This window comes from Chelonoidis abingdonii, chromosome 2 (genome assembly GCF_003597395.2).
Source record: "Chelonoidis abingdonii isolate Lonesome George chromosome 2, CheloAbing_2.0, whole genome shotgun sequence".
Lineage (NCBI taxonomy): Eukaryota > Metazoa > Chordata > Testudines > Testudinidae > Chelonoidis > Chelonoidis abingdonii.
The window spans coordinates 204387441-204411203 of record NC_133770.1 but is presented as its reverse complement, the minus strand read 5'-3'; the positions used below and the strand labels follow the sequence as shown (position 1 = coordinate 204411203).

Below are 23763 nucleotides of genomic sequence, written 5' to 3'. Positions count from 1 at the left end.
ATCGCAATGACAGCCTAAGCCCGCTCCAAACCTTCCCTCTGTATTTAAGTTCTTTGAACCCAAGGCGCTGGCAGCGCAGTGTAATTAGGCTATCAAAGCCGCAACACCCCGCCACCCAGTTACAAGCCTGGCGCCCTCCTCATCCAAGGAGAGACCCTTGAAGGAGAGAATCTCTTCACATCATTAAGCGTCCCTCTACTGTCTCCTAAGCCGCTCCTCGCTCGAGCAGCAGCAGCTGGCTGCGAGGCGCCCCCCCTCCTCCCCATTTGCTCAGGTGCCTGTTTCACACGGGGAGCCGCTCACACCGAAGCGAAGTTTCCCCGCCGAGAGCCGAGCGCGGGAGGGGGGGAGGCTTTCTCCAAGCACAGAGAAGTGGAAGTGGGACAGGCTGAGAGGAGATTGAAAGGGCACCACTCAAAAGCCAGAAGTTCTGATTAGTTTGATGACTTTGCCTTCATGCCTCAGGAGCTCGATTGATCACGGCTCCTATGACAAGCTTCAAGAAAAAAAAATCTTAAACTCTCTCCTCCAGCTCCAAGCTTTCAAATGCAAATAGCTCACCCTGAGATCGACTGGCTCCAGCCCCACCCCCTTTAAGCCCTGCTCCTGATTTTTCTCCAAAGGACTCCATCTGTATAGCCTGTCAAGGAGGAGGAGCGGGGAGTGGGGGGAGTTGTGGGGATGGGGAGGACGGCGTCGTCTTTGGATTCCTTTCCAGTAGCCACCAGTGGGTCTCCGGGAGGGAGGCGAAGTCTCAGTGCCTCCTCTGGACAGCCTCAGCTGGAAGCGACGGCAGGCTCCAGCCGCTGAGCGGGGACATCCCCCAGCCACAAGAGCATCCATCGCCCCCCTCTGCCCCCGCCCCATGCTCCTCTTCCCCCCGCCAGCTCCGCGCCCAGTCTGAGCCGCGCTTGGCAGTGGGAAGGAGCGCGCTCCTCGCCGCCGCGGACAAGGGGGCTCCGCTACGTCAAACGCGGGGGCTTGCAGGGGGAGGACCGAGGTGGGGGATCGCGCTCCGGGAGGAGTGCCCCGCGGCGCTGCCTGGTGTGATTGGAGGCAGGGGAGCCCCCCGCGCTGGAGCTGCCCGAAGCGCAGACAGACTTGGCTGGCCGCGCAAGTTCTCTCCAGTGAAGCTAGCAGCCGCCCGGGCCGGGCACATGTGCGAGAGCATCCAGCGAGGGCTTCGCTGGCGGGCCACCCCCAGCCGTTTGGATTAAAAGCCTCACTGCAGCAGCCGATCCAGGGGAAGAGGAGGCAGGTAAGTGCCGGCTCAGACGGCGTTGCGGGTGTTTTCGAGGGGCGGGGAGCCTGAGGAGTTGCAGGGACGGTGTTTGTCTCTGATTTTATCCTCTCGTTCTCCTCGCCAAACTGTTCCCAGTCCAAAGTCAGATGGTGCTGATCTGCAGACTCAAGAGGTGGCTTGGCGCTGTTCACCTTCAGAAGTTTCCTTTTCGCTGTGTTCTCCGGTCTCTGTATTTGGAAAGAGACTATATGCAAATAGCCTGAGCTGAGAGCGAGCGAGCGAGAGAGATCAGTGCGGTTTGGAAAAGCCATCAGAAATACAGACACTAGATGTGACAGCAGAAATCGTCGAGAACTGTAATAACGATTTCAAAAAGAAAATAGCAAGACAGTCGCCCTGTCTCTGCACGTAAGTCACGCAGACAAAAGGGAGAAAAATAAATACTTCTGCAACATTTAGGAAGGAGCAAGTCTTTTCTCATTAACTGATGCAAAACTCAAGTGGCTCTCTTTGTTGCACCCAAAATCCAGGATCAGGTTTGCAAATGTGGACATGAGAAAGGCTTATTTCTTTAATTAGTATTCAGCTGGTAAGGTTAGCTCTGCGGTGCTTGAGTGTTTAATACTGACCCCCCCCCTCCCATCCATACACATACAAGCACATCCTGCTTTCTTGGAGCAGAGTATATGCCTTGCTGGTAAGTGTTTCATGGTCTGGATCCTCAGGTTTCAAGTTAATAAACGGAGAAAATGGCTTTTCCCCCCGTCCCTAAATATCAGTTCTTACCCCTGCGCTTTCAATAGATGATGTAGTTCAGGTGAGTCAGAATTATGTTATGGTTGACTTCCCTGGTGATACAGGGAGGATTGCTTTTTTGGGGAGGTTAATGCCACTGAGGCTTTCTGAGTCTGCTAATTGAAATGTTGATACTTTAATCCATTTCCATTGAAAAGAAAAAATCTTCTGTTTGATTGATAACTTCTCAAGTCAGAGCAGAGACTTGCAAGGGCAGTGTATACTTTATAGTGCCTCTCACAAGACATACTGCCCTGCCATTTTTCAAATCAAAATGGGTAATCATAAAACATGTAGAAAATAAATTCGTTCTTAGGGAAGAGGAAAAAAATAAGCAAACAACCAACTCCCCCAGTCCTATAGCTAAACTGTCTTGAATGCCAATCTCTAGAACCACCTCAGCTTGGTAATGAGGAGTAGACAATTTACTTTTCTCAGACTTTATTATGATTAATACTTTGTTTCTCTTTGCCTAATGCTTTGAAGTTAGCATGACAAGGTATTTTATTGCATGGTCATTAATGAGAGCCAGGTAAGGTGATGAGGGTCATTTAAGTACCAAGACTGACAGATTACATTAATTCCAGAAAAGTTGTGTAACTATAACTTGCTTTAACTGCTGCCTAGAATAAGGCTTTTGAGGACACAGCAGATAAAAATTAGTTAGGAAAGATCATGCTGGCATGCTGTCAGCAACATTAAAACAGTGTAATAAATGACAGCAGTGTACTTAGGCTATTTAGAAATAATCTGGCCATGCCTCATTAAAACTATCATGGTTTGACTGTGCTGTTATTACCTTTGAAATATTCAGCTCAGGCCCAAATGTGACTTCTTGTTGAAAGTCCTTGTCTAGACTTTTTAGCCCTTCCAGCTTGCAACTACCAGGGCATCTAATCGAGACAACCTTTTGTGTTTTTTGGAATAGTGAAAAAGATGAAAAAAAAAATTTAAATAAGCAAACAAACAAACAGACAAAGCCTGCGGCAAGGGGGAGAACAGAAAAAGAGCTAAGAGATGTCTCTGACAACTTCTTATATTAAAAAAATATATGTTGTCTTTGGTTTGAGAACTTAACAGACACAAACTTCTAATAATGTTAGGTAATATCAGAGTCAATAGTCTGATCTAGTACTGTACATTGGAAGTGTTCTTTGATTGGACCAGTTCCTGCTGGTGAGAAAGACAAGGTTTTGAGATTACACAGAGCTCTTCTTTAGGTCAAGAAGTCTGTAAGCTGGAAAGCTTGTCTCTCTCACCAATAAAAGATATTCCTTTACCCACCTTGTCTCTCTAATATCCTGGGACTAACGTGGCTAAACAATACTGCATACCTTGGAAACGTGTCAGTTAATGTGAAGAAAAAAATAAAACAATAATCAGTAATGCAGACCATTTTCCTGAAGAAAAAAAAAAGTCATTAAGCTTTGCAGTTTTAATCAGAGGGCATTGTGCCCTTATAATGTGAGATATTATTGTAATTAAGGGCTGCTATAGGTCATTAGGACTGTGTTAACAATCAGCTGATAGCCTCACAACTCTTTTAAGTTTACTTTTATTGATTTAATAGCAAAGTCTTTTACCCTTCTGTATAAAAAAGTAACTGTAAAGCATCTGTATATTACAATTTATCCTTGAATTGACTGTAATGTCCTATGAACAGAAAGTGATGCTGCTTCAGTGTAGGCTTCAGTTTATCCTTAACATATATGCTCAATACATTGCAACTTTTTATGTATATGTTCTGTGCATCTCTGTCTGTTTAATCTTGTTAGAAGTCAGGCAGTAAAGATTTGGGGGAATCGTCATTAATTTATATTAAAAAAACTCCATGTTACTTTACCCTGAGCCAAAGTCCTTATTTATTAAACAAGCATTGCTGAGGGTTCTCAACATACAAATTGCATCCTCTGTGTATAGAAAATTGCGAGTTGAGTATTTTCAACTTGAAGTGATTTGGGGCTAAATTTGCTACTTAGGAGCTAGTTTATGAATGCGGTGTTGGCTAATAAGTTTTCATTTTTCATTTCACTGGCTATTTCTAAACCTGATATTCTGATACCATTTTCAATGGATCCAACTCCTTAGCCATCTAATTTTCCCTAGTTGATCACATACAATTTGTTGATGTCTGCTTTCATGTCACTACTGGGTATTACTTTCTCATGGCAATAAAGGATCAGTTAATTCTAACTGAGGGAGGGTGCATAAGATATGTGATGATTCCCTCAATCCCTATCTGTCACAGCACGCTTAACCATAAGCAGTAATATAGGAGTGCCTCCTCTGGGGATTTAGTGGTTCTACTGGGAAATACCACAAAGTAATTTCTTCCCCTAGATATTGTATGAAATTCTACAAACTGACAGAATGCAAAAATCAAACTAAGGCCATTGCTGAAATTTAACTGTTTGTGCTGTATAGTCACAACTGTAAAAATACTGTTAAACCTTTATTTTCAGATATCTACATAACTGATCAAGTTAGCATGATCCTTTTCAACAACAGTTTAATATAAGCAGATTGGGAGGCTACAAAGAACTTGCATATGGAGAAAATGACAGACTTTTTTAAAGTATGCTTTAAAAATATAGCATTTCAGCCATACAATGTCACATAATCAACTTCAGAATACCATGGAAGACTGAATAACAATCACTTTGCTTTCTGTGTACATTATGCGAGACTGTGTTATTTATTAAAGACTGCCCATTGTTTTTCTGTTGTCTTACCAAATCCTTTCACCAGAGTCAGAGAGTACTGGAGCTAGTTTTGTGTAACAGTGCCATATGTTTAGAGCAGTGTTAGTTTCTTACTTGATAACCAGACGCAGACTACAGGATGCACACTCCATTTACAGTGCTCCCATGTGAATATTTAGGCCAGTTAGCAGCAGGAGGTTGTGGTCTGTAGTTGTAATGTCATCTGGCCCAGGGAGTTAATGGATTTGATCATGCTGGCTTGAGTTGTAGAGCCTCACTTGCTCAAAGGAGCTCTCTTTTTTTTAGAAGAAAGGTAAAGCTGGCAGTTGCAATGTATACTATAATTATCTAGATTTGTTCTCGTATCTTTACCTGTAGTTGTCTAAGCAAGCATGGATTTAATGTTATTTAATGTAAAAGAGATCCTTGTGATAGGAAAGCCATGTGTGACAAACTTTAGAACCCACAGTCACTAAAAGGGAATTTTATTTTGCACAGAAAATGGTACCATTTCCAAATGGCATTGTAAAATAAAATGTCAAAACATAAATATTTCAGTTGTAGTAGCTCAGCTATCAAGGGGCTAACCTGCTGATTCCACTGTATTCAAGGGATCATGGTTCGAGTTCCAATTGCAATAGTCAATTCTACAATTATCTCAGCACAGATGGTGTTGCTTTATTGAGTGACTGACCTGTAATGAGAAAATTAAGGAATAACTTTGCACTATTGACCCATCTGGGGCATCATTTACTGGATAGTATTGTCTGGGTCCCACTTCAGGGATGTTTCCAGAGACAGTGAAGATCAGGGTTAACTCCTGTGTATTGCCATGGTATTGAGAAGTGAAAGCCATTTAAAGAAAGGATAATAGATGTGGGGAAGGAAAAGTAGTTAAAACTGGTAAAACTCTTCAGTTACACACATAAAAAATTGTCATGAGCTGGCTGGGAGACTATTACACTGTCATGTGTAGAAATGTAGGATTAGAAAAGCTTTTAGTCATTTCCCAGCCTAGAAGTATTAGGACACATGTATTGGGGTGTGAAAGGCAAGGAAGTTAGGGTGGGGCTTAGTAGGTGGGAAAGGAGGAGCAACATGGTTCATGGACTTAACTGGCAATGAGACAGTAGTAGCAATGTGTGAGTGTAGGCCTATGAAAATAATGAGATAGAATTTCTCTGTAAAACAGGGGAGGTGGTGGGAGGAACCGAGGATCTTCTATTGAATGGCCTGGGGCTTGGGGAAAGCAGGGAAAGGAAGAACTTACACTTGGATATCTCGAAAAGGTGAGAGGAAGAAGTAAGCTCAACCCTAGCCACAAACAACATGAAAAAGTTTTATTATTGGTACAGACATTAGCAACTGAAACAAAATATTGAGCCAGATCTAAATTGGTTTAATTTGGCCTTATTGCTTTGAAGTTAATGGGCTTTGCCAGTTTAGAACAGCTAAGGACTCATGAGCTGGCTCTTTTCTTCCAGTCATTATTGCCCTTCTGAAACAATGTACAATATTCACTCTGACACCAACAGATTTTGCTTGCAAAATAAAAGCATCTCATTTCTCAGTTTAAAAGAGTTCACTGAAACTCCTTTGCTTGTAGAGTTTAGCTCAAATGCAGTTAAAATCTCAGTAGCAAGATTCCTTAGACCTGTGATTTTTTTATGCCATGATGTTTTAGAGATCAACCAGCTAAATGTCTGTGTGAGAACACAAACAATATACAGTAAATGTTCAATGGTCACTCCTGGATTTTTCTGATTCTTCAGGCTCATTCCATAAAGCACACATTTCAGCTGTTGTGAGATATGCCAATAGCAAACAGAAATATTAAAGACCCGGTCACAGAATATACTCCCTTAGATTATAGGATTTATCCCTTGAATTACAGTTTGATTGTTTTTACTGGTGTTTGGCACTTTTGGCAGACCAGGGAGCTATGTACAAAGCAAATTACAAAGCTGAGCTCTCACTGATTTAAAAACATATACAATTCCAAGTTATTTCACACCCTGACATTTAAAAACTGACCTGCTTTTCTGCACTCACAATTTGAGGACACAGGTTTGCATCCCAAACCATGTGTGGACACAACCTACATCATTTGGATGTCTGACTACTGTACCTTTTCAGAAGGTGTAATTAGGTGCTTAGATGTTTAACTTACATTAGTTGAATCTGCATATAATGTCTCCTTTAGCACCCACCCAGCATACTGTGTGGACAACCTTATTCAAAACAAGAACATTTTAAAACAAGATAGACAATAATTGACAATCAGTTTCTCCTTCACTTGGTACCCAGTCCTTCAACAGCAGATGACACAAATGACACTTAAATCAGAGGCCAGAGCTGCATTCCATACAGTGCTTTCAATGTTAGTTGCTTCAATTGAAGCACAGAACCCTACATTTATGCCTTGGCAGGAAAAAAGCCTTGCAGTTTACCTTTTGGTGCTATCAAAATGATATTCTGTATAGATGCAGCAGATGATCCAGAAGAGATAGTTATTCTCCATGTGCATATTAATCTATATACATACAGTGACAGAGAGAATATAAGATATGATATATATTAATATACTGTATTGTATATCTGTGCGTACATAGACATATTAATGAGAGTGAAAATGAAAATCATTTTAATAAATAATTGTCTATTCTTCCAGGAAGCAAAGAATATTATGCACTGGATATTGATTTTTTTAAAGGAATTATCATGTTGAACTATTAAACATGCTGGAAGGACTGAAACTCCCCGCCCCTCAAAGAATTAGTTCAGATAAAATAACATATATTAATAGTAAGAAGAATGAAATATCCATTGGAAAAAGTGTGTTGCCATTTATCTGAATAAAGTACACTGCTACCTCAATATAACACCACCTGATATAACATGAATTTGGATATAACACAGTAAAGCAGTGCTCGGGGGGACTGCGCACTCTGGTGGATCAAAGCAAGTTCAATATAACACAGTTTCACCTATAACGCAGTAAGATTTTTTGACTCCCAAGGCCAGCGTTATATCGAGGTAGAGGTGTAATAATAAAAGTAATCGGAACAATGAGACAGTGTGATAAAACTATTTGAGAATAGGTAAGGAATGATTTCTTCCGAAGTACATGAGTATTGTATATTCTGCTTTTTATCAGATTGTGCTCTCTGGGATATGGACGGTATTTAGACTGGTATTTTGGGTGCGTTTTCAGTTCCATGCTAGGGACAACAAGGATAGCACTCTGTATGGTTGTTTTCATGCTTTCCTTCAGGTGTAAAAGAACAGGGATCAGAAAATGTTCAGGTTAAAAGTTACAGAAATACTAGGTTTTAAATTTCCGTTTAGAGCAAGACATTTCAGAGTGCTCTGTAGAGAGATACTATAAAGACAGAGATACGATAAAGGTTTTACTGACATTTTTAATGAAAACCCGTTTCATATTTTTATCTCTGTTAGATATTAGTGTGCTGCCTCTTTGAATTAAACAGAGAGTTTATCAGTATCAGATGTTTGCAACTAACCTGGTGTAACAGAGATGTTGAGTTGGTACTTTAAGGGTGCATTTACAATTGCTGGTATGAACAGCACTTTTCTGGAGAACCATCTCTTAACTGAACTGAGTGGTGGAGTGAGAAATATGACATTCCGCGAAGAAATCTTCTCCTGTATTCTCATGCTATTATTTTTGCTGGTTGTGTTTTTTTTAATCAGATTATTGTCTTAATTTAAGGCTCACATCAAAGTTGAGCTATGACTGTTCCGAAGTAATCATTCAAACATATAATAAATAATTCATACACCAGTTAGCTGAAACTGGCACCTTTATGTTAGTCCCACTGCAAAGAAAATCTTCCATGTTTCAGAGATGCCTCAGAATTATAGCATTTAGAAATCAGGGTCATGAGATAATAAGTTGCTTATTTTCTTCACTGCCTGTAGCAAGGCACTAGTTCTTTACATATGGAGCTTTCAAATTACTGCTGCTTAGTGAACATGCTTAGTGGGTTTGTGGTTTATCCCACCAGTCTCTAAGTAGAGCCTTCCTGTTGCAAGGCAGTACCCATAAGGGATTACTATAAAAAGTCATTAAATACAGACTGTAATCAGAAGGGCTTTTTATTTGTTTTGTTTTTTTGCCCTCTAGCTACCTTTGGGAGATATATAGAAATTGCACAGCTGAAAAAAACAGACCTCTGGATACTGTGGATACTGTGCACAACTATCAGAAACTGTATTTCACTCAGTTCTAATAAAGAGGGTTAGTAAAAAAATAATGTACCTAAAACATTTAATGTGTAATCACTAGTCCACTCAGTTAAGTAAAACATGCAAAAAATTAACTCTTTTTTTCTTCCAAGGCTTCCTAGATCACAGTATTTCACTCTGTATGAATTACTTGGTAACCATTTTAACTTCATCCCCATATACCCTTTTATATTTGACACATTTCTTATGCGTCTTGACTGCCTGACATGTTGGCCTCATAAGGAGCAGAAATCCTTACTGCAGGAGGAAACATTGCTTACATAAAGTTAAAGCAGTCAGATGATATATCTGCAATGTAAGACCTACTTTTGGCCCTCTCAAATAACTCTATTTTTATTTAATTATTTAGGTTAAAGATTTTGGGAAAATAACCACTTTGCATTCTAATGAAATATTTATTTGATAGATTAAAACAGATTTAATAAATGCAAGCAGACAGAGAGTATATCAGAATGATTTAAATCCATGTTTTGGTAAATTTTCCATGCTATTTTGAGGCATTTTGTTGGGATTGGTCATCTTTCCTAGTAAATTCTGCCAGCTCCTGAATAACCAGAATTTTTAAAGTGAAACAGAGAACATACAATATGAGAAAATGTTTGTTTGTGTTACTATATAAGAATCATTCAGCCTCACACCAACATTGCATTGAACATATAAAATCAAATTATTTTCTGACCTTTTTGAAGATATAAATAGTTGCGTAACATGCTTCATATCATATCTGACACTTGGTTTTGAAATGGGAAAAAAATGAATGGGGAAACTCCTGGCTTTTTAGCTGATCAGATTCAAATCAGAACACATCAAAACATCTGGTGTGTTGTGACTCAGAATCAATCAAGTTGTTCTGAGTCACCTTATACTACTTTCTATCACTTTCCTGCTAAATGCAAGAGATTTAAGCTAACATATGTCCTATCCATTGGTATGAATCACTGCTATTAAATGCTTTGCTCTTATGTCCTAATAATGACAAGTAAAATTAGCTGTAACAGAGAGGAGAAAAAAAATCAAAGCTAGTAAATGTAAAATAATTAGAAGGAGGGGGAAAGAGAAAAGACTGTGGTGTATGTATTAGGAAAACTGCATAAGTCAAGAGAACGTTCATCAGAAAAATATAAAACGTTGTATGATTTTATGTTTAAGATACAGATCAACCAGCAAGATTAATATAATCAAAGTAAGACAATATAAAATGTCAAAGCATTATTGTATAAGCTAAAGTCTGTTAATACTACTAACGATGATGAGAAGAGTTTTAGTAAAGTATAAGATGCAGCAAGTGAAAGCTGAAAGCGAATGTCTATTTTTTAACTTCCTGACAATAGTTCTTGTCTTTTCCTCTGATAGGTACCTATTATACCATTTCTCTGGTGAAGGCTATTCAGCAGTGGTGACCTCTTCCAATCGAACACCACAAATTATTATCTCTGGACTCCCAGCTGAAACCCTGCCGGAGGCTAGAGCTACTGAGCCAACTGGAATTGCGCCCACACTCTTATCAAGGTTTTTTCTTACACAGGGGAAAAAAGATGAAGTTGGGCAAAGTGGAATTCTGCCATTTTTTGCAGATAATAGCTCTTTTCCTGTGTCTTTCTGGGATGAATCAAGCAGAACTCCCAAAGTCCAGATCAAAGCCCTACTTTCAATCAGGGAGGCCGAGAACCAAGCGCAGCTGGGTGTGGAATCAATTCTTTGTGCTGGAGGAATACATGGGTACAGACCCTCTCTATGTAGGAAAGGTAGGGGATTTGATCAGCATTTGGAAAGTGAAGATGCTTGTTTTCTTGATGCATTTTTACAGTATGACTCTGAATTGTCATTCAATTGACTTGGTAGGAGTAGGCCAGGATAAAATACTTTTTTTTTTTAAATAAAAAGATTGTTGGAAATACAAAAAACAGTAACAATACACTGTATCTTTGGTTCCTCACTCAGTTTTTTTTCCAGGGCCATATATTGTAGCTATTAAAAAAAAGAATTAGGATAACCTAAGCATTTCACCGTTGTTGTCACAAATATGATTTTTAATTATTCATGTAAAGTTAATAGATGCTCATTGCACTCAATATGACATTTATTTGTTACATAGCTATATAGCAACATAACTGTACGTAGTCCTTTACAAGAAATAAGAAAAAAGGCAAACAGAAAACAGAGTTTCTGCCCTATATTGCTTACAGTCTTAAGACCGGGGTCTGCATCACTGAAGACAGTGGTGAAAAGGCAGAATGGCAGGTTGTAGATGGTGGCTAGGAGAATGAGGGAGTGTCTGGAATGCTGCTATGCTCTGGTCTTCTTTGACTGGCGTACTGTTACTTTGGGGGCATAGCTGGCCAGTAATCTTTAGCACAATCCAAATGCTGGGCTACACTAAAGGGGGCACTGGGCCAGTATAAAACAACCTCCAGCATCAGGGGAGTCCCAAATGGCTCTTTTGTAGCCCCTTTAGCTGCATACTGAGCGCAGCTGTGAAACAGGGCCTAAGCTTAGTCACTGTTTTGTGGTGGCATGTAATATAGCTTGATCAGTACCTTTCCAAATGAGAAATGGTTAGGTTTTATTTAATATCTCTGGTAATTGTTTATTGAAAGAAACATTTGTCTCCTATTTTACAATCTAGTTTCTTATTAAGAAATATACACACATTAATAGATGTAGTTAGTTTCTTGGCTAAATTAAAGCAAACATAAAATACAATATAATAATTATTCCTGGCAAAATTATAAAAGTTTATAAGAAGTCGATAAGAGCCAAGGTCCAAATAAAAGAATTCGAAGCCTACTAATGCAAACATTTGGGTATATGAAATTTTGGTATATATGTGATCCATCCCAGTGATGTCAAAATTACTTATGGTGTAAGTGTTTGCAAAGTTGAGTACTCCTTTATCCTGCCAGGTGCTTTAACCACATGAGTAGCCCCAAAAAGATCAAAAGAGGGACGGCTATTATGCTTATGCCCATGATTAAGTGTTGTGCTTGGGAGGGGTCAGAGTTCTAAGCACCTTGCCCAGCTGAGCCCATTAAAGACCTACTAGGATCAGAGATGATGAGATGATCAGATTCCAGTTATTTCTTATTATAAGAGTCATGAAAAGGCCTGCTATATTTAAGGTTATGTAAGAGTTTCCATTCTGATACCCTATTTTCAGTCATTTATGGGTTTCAACCTTTGAGGCTGAAATTGTTCCAGCTTGATCTCTGTCTGAAGGTATAGGTCTGTTTAAATATTCAGCCACTTTTGACTAGTAGTAGAAAGTTGAAGTTTGGCTTGGAAATAGTCCTAGCTGAGAAATATCTACAGATGTTTTAGAGAAAGTTGGTTTTGATTTGATCCATTGCAATTCACATTTGGCACATGTTTAGTACATTTTGCATCGAAGTTCTCATTATAGCAGTACCATACACAAGTAAAGAAATCCACACCACACGTGAATGTCTAATTTAGTGGTACAGTGAGGTATTTATTGAAGGTGCATAGTGAATGAGGCAGGCCTCCAAAGGCACTCTTCTCTCATGTAGGGGTACATTTTCAGAAGCTGGATTACAGTATGAGCTCTCTGTTTCAAGGCACAATTTGTATGCTGCCTATTTTTCTTTTTCATTCATAAAATGTTTTGCTGGTACCAGAACTTATATTTGCACCAGAAAATCATTTTGCAGATACAGAAAATACAGACATAAATTTGCATGTGGAAGAGAGACAGTGCTTTATTGAAAAATACCCCGTGCTGTGCATATTGTAAGAGAAGATGCACTGATCATAATGTTAACAGGAAAGGGGATCTGTAGTGTGGACGTCCTATGGGTCAGATTGTGACTTTAGCCATGCTTCCATACAGGGGAGTGAAGGAATGCAGAGTTACTTTTCTGAATGGGGAACTGTAACATTGTGGAGTGAGCAGGCACAGGTGAGCTGCTGCTTCCACCTCCATGCAAATGATTGGTGAGTGGAAAGGTGGGAGCGGTGACTGGGTGAGCCTTGAACCCCAGTGTTCCAGGAGAGTGGGAAGCAAGCTGTGTTGGGATAGTTGGGATAGCAAGGGGGAAACAGGACCAAATTCAAGTCACATTTCAATCTGCTCTGCTCTTGGGGACAGTTCAGCTGTGCATAGCTCCTTGTTCAAAATGCATTGCAAGGTTCAGTCCAGGTCTAACTGCACAGGACAAGACACCTTCCTGGAGCCCTCAGAAACTGTGTGGGATAAAGCATTTCAATAATATTTAGACAGATAGATCCACATTATGGTATGTGTTTTCCTATCATTTTCTTTAAGAAGCCTTAGGCATTTCAGTTTAAAAAACAGTGTTAGAGGACATTAGAGTTGCATGGGAAATCATGCAAAGTCACAAAGTGCCAACGTTAAATGCAGGCTTAACATTAATTTTGTCTTCCTCTTTGTATGCATTTTGACACATCAGGTACCTGATTGCAGAGGGTGAAGTCATAGCCCCAGTGAAGTCAATGGTCACATTCCCATTGACTTCAATAGAGCCAGGATTTCACCCATAATATTTTTTTTCAAATGATATAATATCATAGTTTTTCTAGACTTCAGATGAATATATGGAGTGTTTTGTAATATTACATTCTTGTATCCTTAAACAATTTCCACTGCCATAATAGATCAATATACTTCTATATTAAACAGGGTCTGCTTCTTCTGTCACATTGATGTAAATCAGGTGTAACTTCACTATTGTTGGGGGAGGTACATCAGTTTAAAACTGTTACAAGTCAGAGGAGAATGAGACCCTTAACCTGTTTATATACATTCTTTTCTCTCCAAGATTTGAATTTTAAGGGTTCAGGTCTGTCACAGGGGCACTCTACTCACCACTGGGCACCTCCTTGTGGCTGTATCTGGGGATTAGCTCCACTCAGGTCTGACACCCACTGTGCTAGTCACTACACACCCTGTCATTTATCTCACATTCCCTGTGGCTCTGTCTTCATGGTTTGGCCCTCCGGCTAGGTCATTATAGTCTTCCCCTTCTGGTATATCAAAGACTTTTCATATCAAAGGCCTTAGGCTGTCTTCTCATGCACTACCCTGATGGTGTCACCTCCCCAGTGGCTGGTAGGGAACCTGAGCCAACTCGGTACTTCAGGTTCCAGTCCAGGGATCCTGTCTCTAGTAGCGGTGGCCTGCTCACTCTCAGATCATGTTGCTCTTCCCCTGGACTCCTTCCTACTTTTCAGTTCTATTTTCTGGCTCCCTCACCTCTTTGGGTTTTCCTTCTTTCCAGGGATTAACTGCAGGCTACCTGGCACTGTAGCCTCAACATCTCCCTTTTCCTAGGTAGTGATGACAGACTACCTCCCTGCAGTCCCTTTCTGTTGCCAGCTTCGTGTCTTTATAAATCTGGCCCACCTTCTCCCCCAGCTGAACTTCATCAGCAAATTAGGTCTTAGCACTACCTGGCTTTCCTCCAGTGGCAGCCTATAGGTTAATTTTAATTCTGCCCCCTGGTGCATATGTGTTTCCACACATATTTTGATTACATGGTCATATACTGGTTCTCAAATAATGTAACAGGGATCGGCAACCTTTGGCACATGGCCTGTCAGGGAAATCTGCTGGAAGGCTGGGGCGGTGTGTTTACCTGCAGCATCCGCAGGTATTGAGGGCTGTGGGAAGTGGTGATCAGCACATCCCTTGGCCCATGCCGCTTCCTGGAGACCCCATTGGCCTGGAACGATGAACCGTGGCCAGTGGGAGCTGCAATTGGCTGAACCTGTGTTCATTGCAGGTAAACAAACCGTCCTGGTCCGCCAGCAGATTTCCCTGATGGGCCTCATGCCAAAGGTTGATGATCCCTGTAATATAATATAATAGCATGCATTTTTTCTACTGCTTTATACAGGCATGCAGAGAATTGTTTAGTTTAGTGCTTCAGGCCTTGTGTGTGGTGGACACCCTATCACAATGGCTCAATCCTGCATTATGTTCAGTGCTTCTGGAATGTGCTTAATATCCAATAGGATAAAGTGCTTAGCCATATATGGCACAATTTCTTTCCATCCATCAGCACAGCATACCTCAGGTACAGTTCAGAGGATGCAGCAGTTAATTATTTAGCAAATCTAACTGAATATGAAATTATTTAGCAAATCGAGCTGAGCATTCATGCATACCAGAGGTTAAATGTAGGGGATAAGCCAGTCAACTCTGAAACCAATTTATCTGGAAACTTAGGTGGCTTATATTTGTTGGCAAATGTTTACTATTACTCTGCAGTATTTTGTGTAAGAATGCCTTACTGTGTATTTTCCATATAAATTACTTTAATGAAGCCTGTTTGGCATACAAATAATAGTGCGCAGTACTAAACAATTCTGTGTATGTGTGTTTAAAGCTGTAGAAAAATTGTATGCTATTACATTGTACTATTTGAGAACCAATATGTGATCGTGTAATTAAAGTCTGTGTGGAAACGTATATGCACCGGGGTCAGAGTTAAAATTGTGAGTGCAACGATAACTTGGGAATTGTCTATTTTCTTGATTGCTTAACCCTGTAACCGTAATGTTCTCTTCATTTTGTTTTTTTTTTTGGAGAAAACGCTGGTAAGAATTTCGGTCTCCACAAGAGCATTGTGAGAAATTGCATGACACCAGATCTCATTCAGCGGCAACCTCTTTCATTTTTTGCCTGTCTAAACAAGCAAACAAACAAATAAACACATAAACAAATCAGGAAAAGAGAAGAAGACTGTGAATGAGAGTGTACTAGTTTATAGTCTGATTTCTGGCTTCACTAATTTAATCAGCGTTTGTCTAGAGAGAGGCACTAGCTGTAAAAATCAGATCCAAACCCAGATCTGGATTCTAAAATCTTCCAAATTTGGGAGCAATGGGAGCGGTGCTGTCCATATCCAGTTATGTGCAATATATTTAATGAGATCCATCCTCTCAATAGGATCTGAAAGATTCTGCAAACAAAACACAAAGGAAAAAGAAGAAAAATTCCTGTGGACTTTTAAATGGCAGGATTTAAGAACTCAGGATTTGCTGGCTCCCAGCCCCATTTTGCTTATTCGTTAGATGCTTCTTGGTGCTTTCTCTTAACTACTTGAAGTTAAAAAGATAATTGGACACAATTTTCAAATATGGGCCAAGATGTATAAATGTAATTATTATTATTAATTTATATTGCAGCTGTGTCCTAAAGTCCCAATCAAGATCAGAGCCCGGTTTAACTAGATGCTGTACAACATGGTAGACATTGTCCCTTCCCCAAAGAACTCAAAAACTAGGGCCCTAATCTTACAACTGGTCTGTGGAAACCACCATGGATGAGATGGTGATAAGTAGTTGTAGGCCCGAACGCTTATGCAACTCACACTTTCTTTTGAAGTGTAGTCCTGTATCATTCTATCCCACTTGTCCCATCTCCTGTACTAACATGTGCAGAGGACAATCACCTGCTCCTCTCCTTCCTCCTATTTTTTATAATACGGTGGTCAGGTGGCCCACTTACTCTATCTACAGTTTTTGAGAGGGGAGATTGGACAAATAGGCTCATACTGTATGGTTATTAAATGTTCTTAATTGGAGCCAGATAATCAAGCCACATCTTTTCCCCTACAATCTACACTGTCTCATAAACACTTACTGATAAAGGCCTCTTACTTCTCTGGCTGAGACATGCCAGAATCCTGTGGACTAATGAGTAGGTAGAAGACCATTAGCCCACTGCCTGTAGAGCCAGTATATTTAAGAGAGTGTATATATATGTAGTGTGACATTTGGGAAAGGGAATCCATGGGTAGGGGAATGGAATGGTCCAGATGTCTCCTCTCTTTTTGTATGACCAAATGAGAGATGGTAGTGGTTTTTTTCCAGCCCTGTCAGGCCTGTGAAAGAGGATTACTGGGATGGAGAGTGTGCTCTCCTTCCTTTTCTTCTTGAGGCCAGGAGAGGAGATTTATTAGGATACGGGACATTTCTTTCGCCTTACTATAAAGGTAGGAGATGGAGGCCTGATGAAGGAGGGACGATATTCACATACATTATTAATGCTATTCCAAAAACATACAGCACACTGTACAGAACACATAGACTAGAGCAACAAAGAACTACCCCAAAGAGCATAGCCCACCATTTTCAGAACTAGCCATTTATTTTGTGGGATTTAATTTTGGGGTGCCCAACCTAGTACACTTTGAAAATGTTGGCCTTTCAGTCTAACTCCTGCCAATAGGATGGTACACCAATTCCTGAAGAGTTGAGGAGATTTCTTCAGTGAAGAAAGTAATGTAGGAAAGCTGAAGACCTCTTAATACAAATATTGGCTATTCATCAATTATTAGAAATTACCACCAAAGAATTTGTCATTGACACTGTGGGACAAATTCTCAATTGAGCTCTGAAACTGCAAGCAAATGCCAAGTTATGGTCACTTTCATCTGGGCTCCCAAATATTTTAAGTGGTCTTGCACTATATTTCCTAGCCATGTCTTTCTGGGAAATATGAAAAAGTAGCCACACAGTCATTTCAGACTCACATGGAGGAAATATGTATATTTGCAAGTTTTTCTTGTCTATGCCTTTTTCTGTTGCATAATATGTATAAGCTGGAGATTGATGAAACAATTCTGTTGTGCATCTGAAGTTTATCAGTCTCAGTCGCTCTTTATTGCTTCATATAATACAAAGTGATAACAGTTGATTCCTTAAGTAAAAAGGGACACCACCATTCTTGTCAATGATATTGCACTGCAAGTGCTGCCGCTATTTGAAACAAATGAGAACTAAAACGAATCTAAACTCTACGTAGATATTTCAGCATGTCTATCTTAGGGGCTGTGCACAGCCACACTACCCATTTTGCTCTAGAGCATACAAGGGGCTGCAAGCTCCCCTCTGTGTTCCTGGTCAGGTTTATGGGCTTGTGTGGTGATAAATGGCATGGGCTATGGCCCTATTTCCTCCCCATCACCTTAGAGCTGGGTTGTGTTCCCAAGGTACAACAGGAGGAAGTAGTCTTTGCAGTCCTGTAAGCATTGCTCTTTCTGGAGGAGATTTAATGGGAAGAAGATTCCTTACAACCTCACTCATGCACCCACACAAGGGCCAAGGACAATTTAGACCTAATTTATTTATTAGAAAAGGTAGTGTGATTGAAAGAGCTAATGGGATACGTACTGAACTAGGAAGTGGACAGTGTCACTTTTTTGATCCTTTAGCATAAGATAGAACACTAACATTTAATGTGAGGTATTGTGGAAGGGAAAGTTTTGTGGAAGTGGTGACATCACCACTGTTGCCCTCACCTGAACTTTTCTTCAATGACACAGTCATGCTATTTAGATCATCTTTTAATAGCAGTTCTGCATTTTGATTGGCCAGTGGCCTTCACCAATAGCATTATGCTTGATGTTTCTTCAAGAAGTTATTTTAAACTATTTTTTAAGTCAGTGGTCCCCAACCTTTTTCGTCTGGCGGGCGCCAGATGACGAGCCACAGAGGACCATGGCGGTAGACAAGCATCCACCGAAATTCCACCGACAAGTGGCAGTGCCAAAATGCTGCCAACAAGCAACGTCATCCAGAGGTGTTGCTGCCAAAATACTGCCAAAAATTGGTGGCATTTTGGTGGCGAAGCCTCTGAATGATGCACCGTGGCAGCACTTTGGCGGATGTTAGTCCACCGACCAGTATGCGGGCGCACTTAGACACCCTGACGGATGCCATGGCATCCGTGGGCACCACGTTGGGGACTCCTGTTTTAAGGGCTTCTCTAACAATATAGAAAAGTAAAAGCTAATTTTGCAGTGACCTACTGTAGATGCAGGTCTCATGCATGCTTGACTAGTTATCAGAAAATGCCTTTTCTGTATGAGGACATGAGCAGATTTAAAATTTTGATGACACTCAAGCTAATGCTGCTTCAGCTTATTTTTTTTAGTTTATTTGCTTTCCTTTCCTTTTGTCTTGCACTAGCATTTCTCCTCCTTTTCATCTTCTGAACTTGTTCTTTAGTTCTGTACCCATAGCTTTTGACCATGACTAATTGTGCAGTTTTACCTCTGTCATATACTTTTATTGTTGCAAATTACTGAAATCTGAAATGCAGGACCATTAAATGGAAGTTATTGGTAATGCTGTTTATCCTAAAAAAAAATAAAATAAAAGAATCCTACATCATTTTAAACTTCATGCTCTGATAACTGTTTGTCCCATCTTTAAGATTTGTCTCTCATTTGTGGCCAACAACAGGTCAGGACGTATGTTTGGACCCCTTGTCCTCCATGCCAGTGCCTAGCTGGCTGTTCATAGGTCTTCTCCAAAGTCCGAGGAATGCAATGTGAGGTGATATCAGAAACATGCCTAGCAAGTTTGTTTCTTTTACAATCTGCTAGCATACTGCATCTCTTCCGGGCAATCTTTCTCTTTACTTTGACATTTTTCGCCAAACCTTCCTGAAGCATTTGACACAAATGTCTATCTACAAACCCATCAGGCTTTCATTCCAGGTATTAAGTGTTTTTCATCTCTCACAACCATAAAGTAATGCTGGACCTATTGCTGTGCTATGGGCTATTACTTGCATTGTAGTGCTTGTGCCATCTCTTCTAGACTCTGTTTCTCCAGCTGTTAAATGACAACTTTGCCTTCTTGTTACAACCCGTTGTTTCTTCCATAATTCTAGAGACTTGACAAGATGTTTCTAATGGAAAGATCTAATACATACAAACCATATTCCTGTGTGTATGTATACGTGTATGTGTGAGTGCATGTGGGTCTTTTTTCTGTATGAACTTTCTCTCTTTGTTAGAGCATTTATGACTTGTTTAAAGACACTTGGAGATCCTGTATGTCCTAGTTTCTAAAGATTAAAGGCTCAAAGTTTGCTTTGAGTGCACAGCCAAGTAAACTTAAACATAATGGAGATTTGTGTTGCAGAATTTCCCCTATGTAAGTGTACATCTCCTCTACACTGACAACATACTTGAGAGGAGAGAGTGCACAGAGTGCAGGAGGGGTGCATGTCAGGGGCAGGTGGAGGTACGGTGGAGCTGAGCTCTGTTATGCCTGATTTCCTCCCCTCCCCATTAATGAGTGTGTATTACAGATTCTCCTTTGTGTCTGATCTGAAGAGAATATGTGACCATAAAGCCCCACTTAGAGAGGATTGACTTTTTAGTGCAAGCTATACAAGCTAATGCTTTTAGCTCTGATTCAGTCCTGAATGTGTCAGCCAAAGTGGTGGCCATCACATGAGTTCCAGCTTCCACCAATGGTGGAAGTTAAAGAAGGTCTCCTGCTGCCCCAGCTTCCAATGGGGCTGGATGGATGAGGATCAATGAGCAACAATCAGTTCCCTGTATTCTGTAACGTCAGCTACATCTGAATGGGGAATTGGGGCATAGGAGGTTCTGTGTTCCAATTAAAAATATTATATAACCTTTTGTATGCATAAAATATCAAAAATGGAGTGTAAAGCTAGATCCCTCACTGTGTCTCACTTTGTCCCAACCCATGTGTGCATATAACCCATTCCTAGCTGGGCACACAGTAATAACTAAGTTCTTCAAAGTAGTTATATTGTATCAGTTCCACAATTCCACATGTACTGTATTTCAGGAACACTACAGCTGATCTATATTTGTCAGTATTGGTGAAAGTCTACATTCCTTTACATTCCAATATTTGTGTCCTAACCCAGATTATCTATTTTGCTTTTTGCTTTGTAATGGAACATCAGAAGATACATTTACTTTTGTCTCATTCATCTGTGCTGTCTCAAGAGGAAAAACAAAAACAAAACTCACAACACCTAAACAACTTCTTAATAAAGGAAAAAAAGCCTATCTTTTGCTCTCGCTGAACTCAATGGCCTAACTCCCATTGATTTTTGTAGAAGCAAGACATAGCCCTAATTGCTTGTATATTCTTTATGTTCATGTTCTGGTTAGTGAGTAGTATTAGCTTTTATAATTTTATAGTTCAATTAACTACCGTAGCTGGAAATTTTCTATTTCTAATTCTTTCAACTTCAAAGAGCAACCATGGTTTTGTTATATGCTCTGTATTATATTGGAGATATTTTTCAGTACTTTCATATGAGGAAGAAAGGAATCATACAGTTAATTTAAATTAGCACCCGTATTTTTGCTGTACCTTTTGCTTTGGACAAAAAATATATTGTATAAATATGCTGCTGCTAAGCTATAAACTATGAAGGGTCTGGCAGGTTATAATAGCATAAAATGCATATTTTATTTTGCCCCCAAAACATTGATAGGAGAAGGATTATGTATGGATTTTTATCTTAGGGTAAATATATTTTTTTCAAATGCAAAAAGATGCAGAATAACCATCAGTCTCATATCCTCAATATAATATTAATGACTTGGAGTACATATTTGCATAACAATTGAACTTTTGTTAGTCAAATTCAAAGCATTTCCCTTTATATTTCTTGGTTATATAGAAAACATCTATCTTGCTTACCAAAGTTTATTTTCTTCCAGTTTAAAACAAACAATCAAAAGAATACCTCACTTGTTTAACATTTATTTTGTACAATCATTATTTAAGATCACTCATTTTAGTTTAGGAAAAGCTGAAGAGGAAGACCAACTAGAAATATTGAAGGAACATGTGGTAAAATGGCAGGGGCAACCAAAGCTGGAAAATACATGTGCGGTAAAAAATAGTGTATGTTCAAGACTCAGTCTTCCAGATGTTTAGAGACAAGTTTTGCATGTGCTGCCTTGAATAGCCCCAGTGCTCAATAGTGTTTTGAAAGACTGGATCCTTGTCCTTGTATATGTATGAAGATATATAAATCTAAAATACACAGGAAGACAAACAGTGCAAATGGAACAGGAAATCACTGAGATGCAAGTACAGTACAGTAATTTGTAATATGTACATGTACCTTTTGAAGATACATAAAGGTCACAGAATTTTCCATGATGTCTCAGACTCTCAGTCTGTGTTGCTCAGTATTCTGCCTCCAGGGGGGACAATACTGAATGCTTCAGAAGAAGGTGAATACTCTATAATGTGCTTTGCTGATTGTACAGTGGGGTAGAGCTGAAGATTCAGTCCTAATGCCTGTATTATATTGGAGATATAAGAGGGAGTGGCCATTCTGCTAGGGGATGTGGCCCGATGCCCAGACACCTAGGATGGGTGTTGCAGCTCTGGTTAAATGGATGTATCCTGCCACTTTTCAAAGAGGTACAAACTGAGATGATCAGTTTACACTCTGAAGCATAAGTGATACTGACTCTGTTACAGCACATGCGTAATTATGTTATTTTTGGCAATAAAATTATTCAGTCCATCTTTTAAAATCCAGTCACAAGATTTAACTCTACAAGTTATTAAACAAAGAGTGCTGAGATTTGATGGACAACAGGTGGCAATATATTCCACAGTTTAGCAGTGGAAAAAGCATGCCTTAACTTCCTAAAGTTCTGTGTTCTTGGTAGACTGCAGCTTATCTTAGTGTTTGATAGAGTTTCCCGTGGATGAACAAGATACATTTTAGGAACAGGAAAGGAATATCTGGATCAAAAATGCTACCACTTTTTTGTGGACTGAGAGAAATGAATAAAGCCCTGCATTTTCCAAGTGATGTCTGGGTTCTGACTTCCCCTGAAATGAACTGGAGTCACATGGCGTTATTATCCTTTCACATATATGGAAATCAGGAGCAACTGTATTGATGGAGCTAGTGAGTTACATTGATGTAAAAAACTGGTGTGAGTAGAAGGAGTCTTGAGCCCAAAGGTTTGTGTCTCTGTGTAATGCATTGGAAAATTAAGAACAAGTCTGATTCTTAAACTATATCTGCACTGCAGTCAGGTTGTATTTTGTGTGATAGCATTGGTCTAGCCAGGTTGCTAAAATTATCAGTGAGAACACAGCGACCTGTACATGGCAACTCTGAATCCTGCTCCACCATACCCTCCCTGCTATTTTTAGCAATCTAGCTTGGTTAAAGTTAGCATGCTGATTTCTACATGAGCTGCAAATTACACTTTGGATGCAGTAGATTTAGATACAGTATATGTAGCCTTAGATACAGTACAAAGAGGATAAGCTGTTAAAATATTTCTCACTGAAGTACTAACTTGAAATTCCTACCTGCTAGTAAATCAAAGCCCGTTCAGTTTTTTCTATAAGGTTACACGAGTGTTCTGCTAATATAATTTTAGCTTGTGCTTCTACAACAATGAAAGATTTTCAATCACAATCTGGGAAGCATATACCCATTTTTTTTTTGCCTAGATATGTCACAACAGCATACATATTATACCATAAATAAGTAAATAGTTTTAACTAGCTTTCCATTAAAGGTGCTTAAGTTACATTGTGTAAACTTCCTTGAAATTGTGTTATACATTTTTATGTTTCCCTTTTAAGTTACAGAACTGTGATACTGTGTGGGGTTTATTTGAAGACCATTAATTAACTCCTCTCACGCCTAGGTGTTTATATTCTTCAAATATTTGTAGACTGTTATTATGCCCCTTCCCGCAACCACTTAGCTATTGTTTAGTCAAGCAATATGTATGTTTCATTCTTGTAATATTTCCTCATTAATCTGCCCTCTAGCCCAGTGGTTCTCAACCGGGGTACCAGTATCCCTGGGTGTATGCAGAGGTCTTCCAGGGGGTACATCAGCTCATCTAGATATTTGCCTCATTTTACAACAGGCTACATAAAAAGCATTTGCCAAGTCAGTACAAACTAAAATTTCATAGAGACTACTCTATATACTAT

At 39.7% G+C, this 23763-nt stretch overlaps 1 protein-coding gene across 1 annotated transcript in view; it reads left to right on the top strand.

The window, feature by feature from the left end:
* The first annotated feature begins 1035 nt into the window (after positions 1 to 1035).
* LOC116831759 (cadherin-7) overlaps positions 1036 to 23763 on the top strand; it is a 104488-nt gene continuing 81760 nt past the window's right edge. The window contains exons 1-2 of the mRNA XM_032792023.1: positions 1036 to 1258; positions 10363 to 10754. Coding sequence (XP_032647914.1) covers positions 10545 to 10754 — 210 coding nt within the window. The 5' untranslated portion in view covers positions 1036 to 1258; positions 10363 to 10544. The remainder of the gene's footprint in view (positions 1259 to 10362; positions 10755 to 23763) is intronic.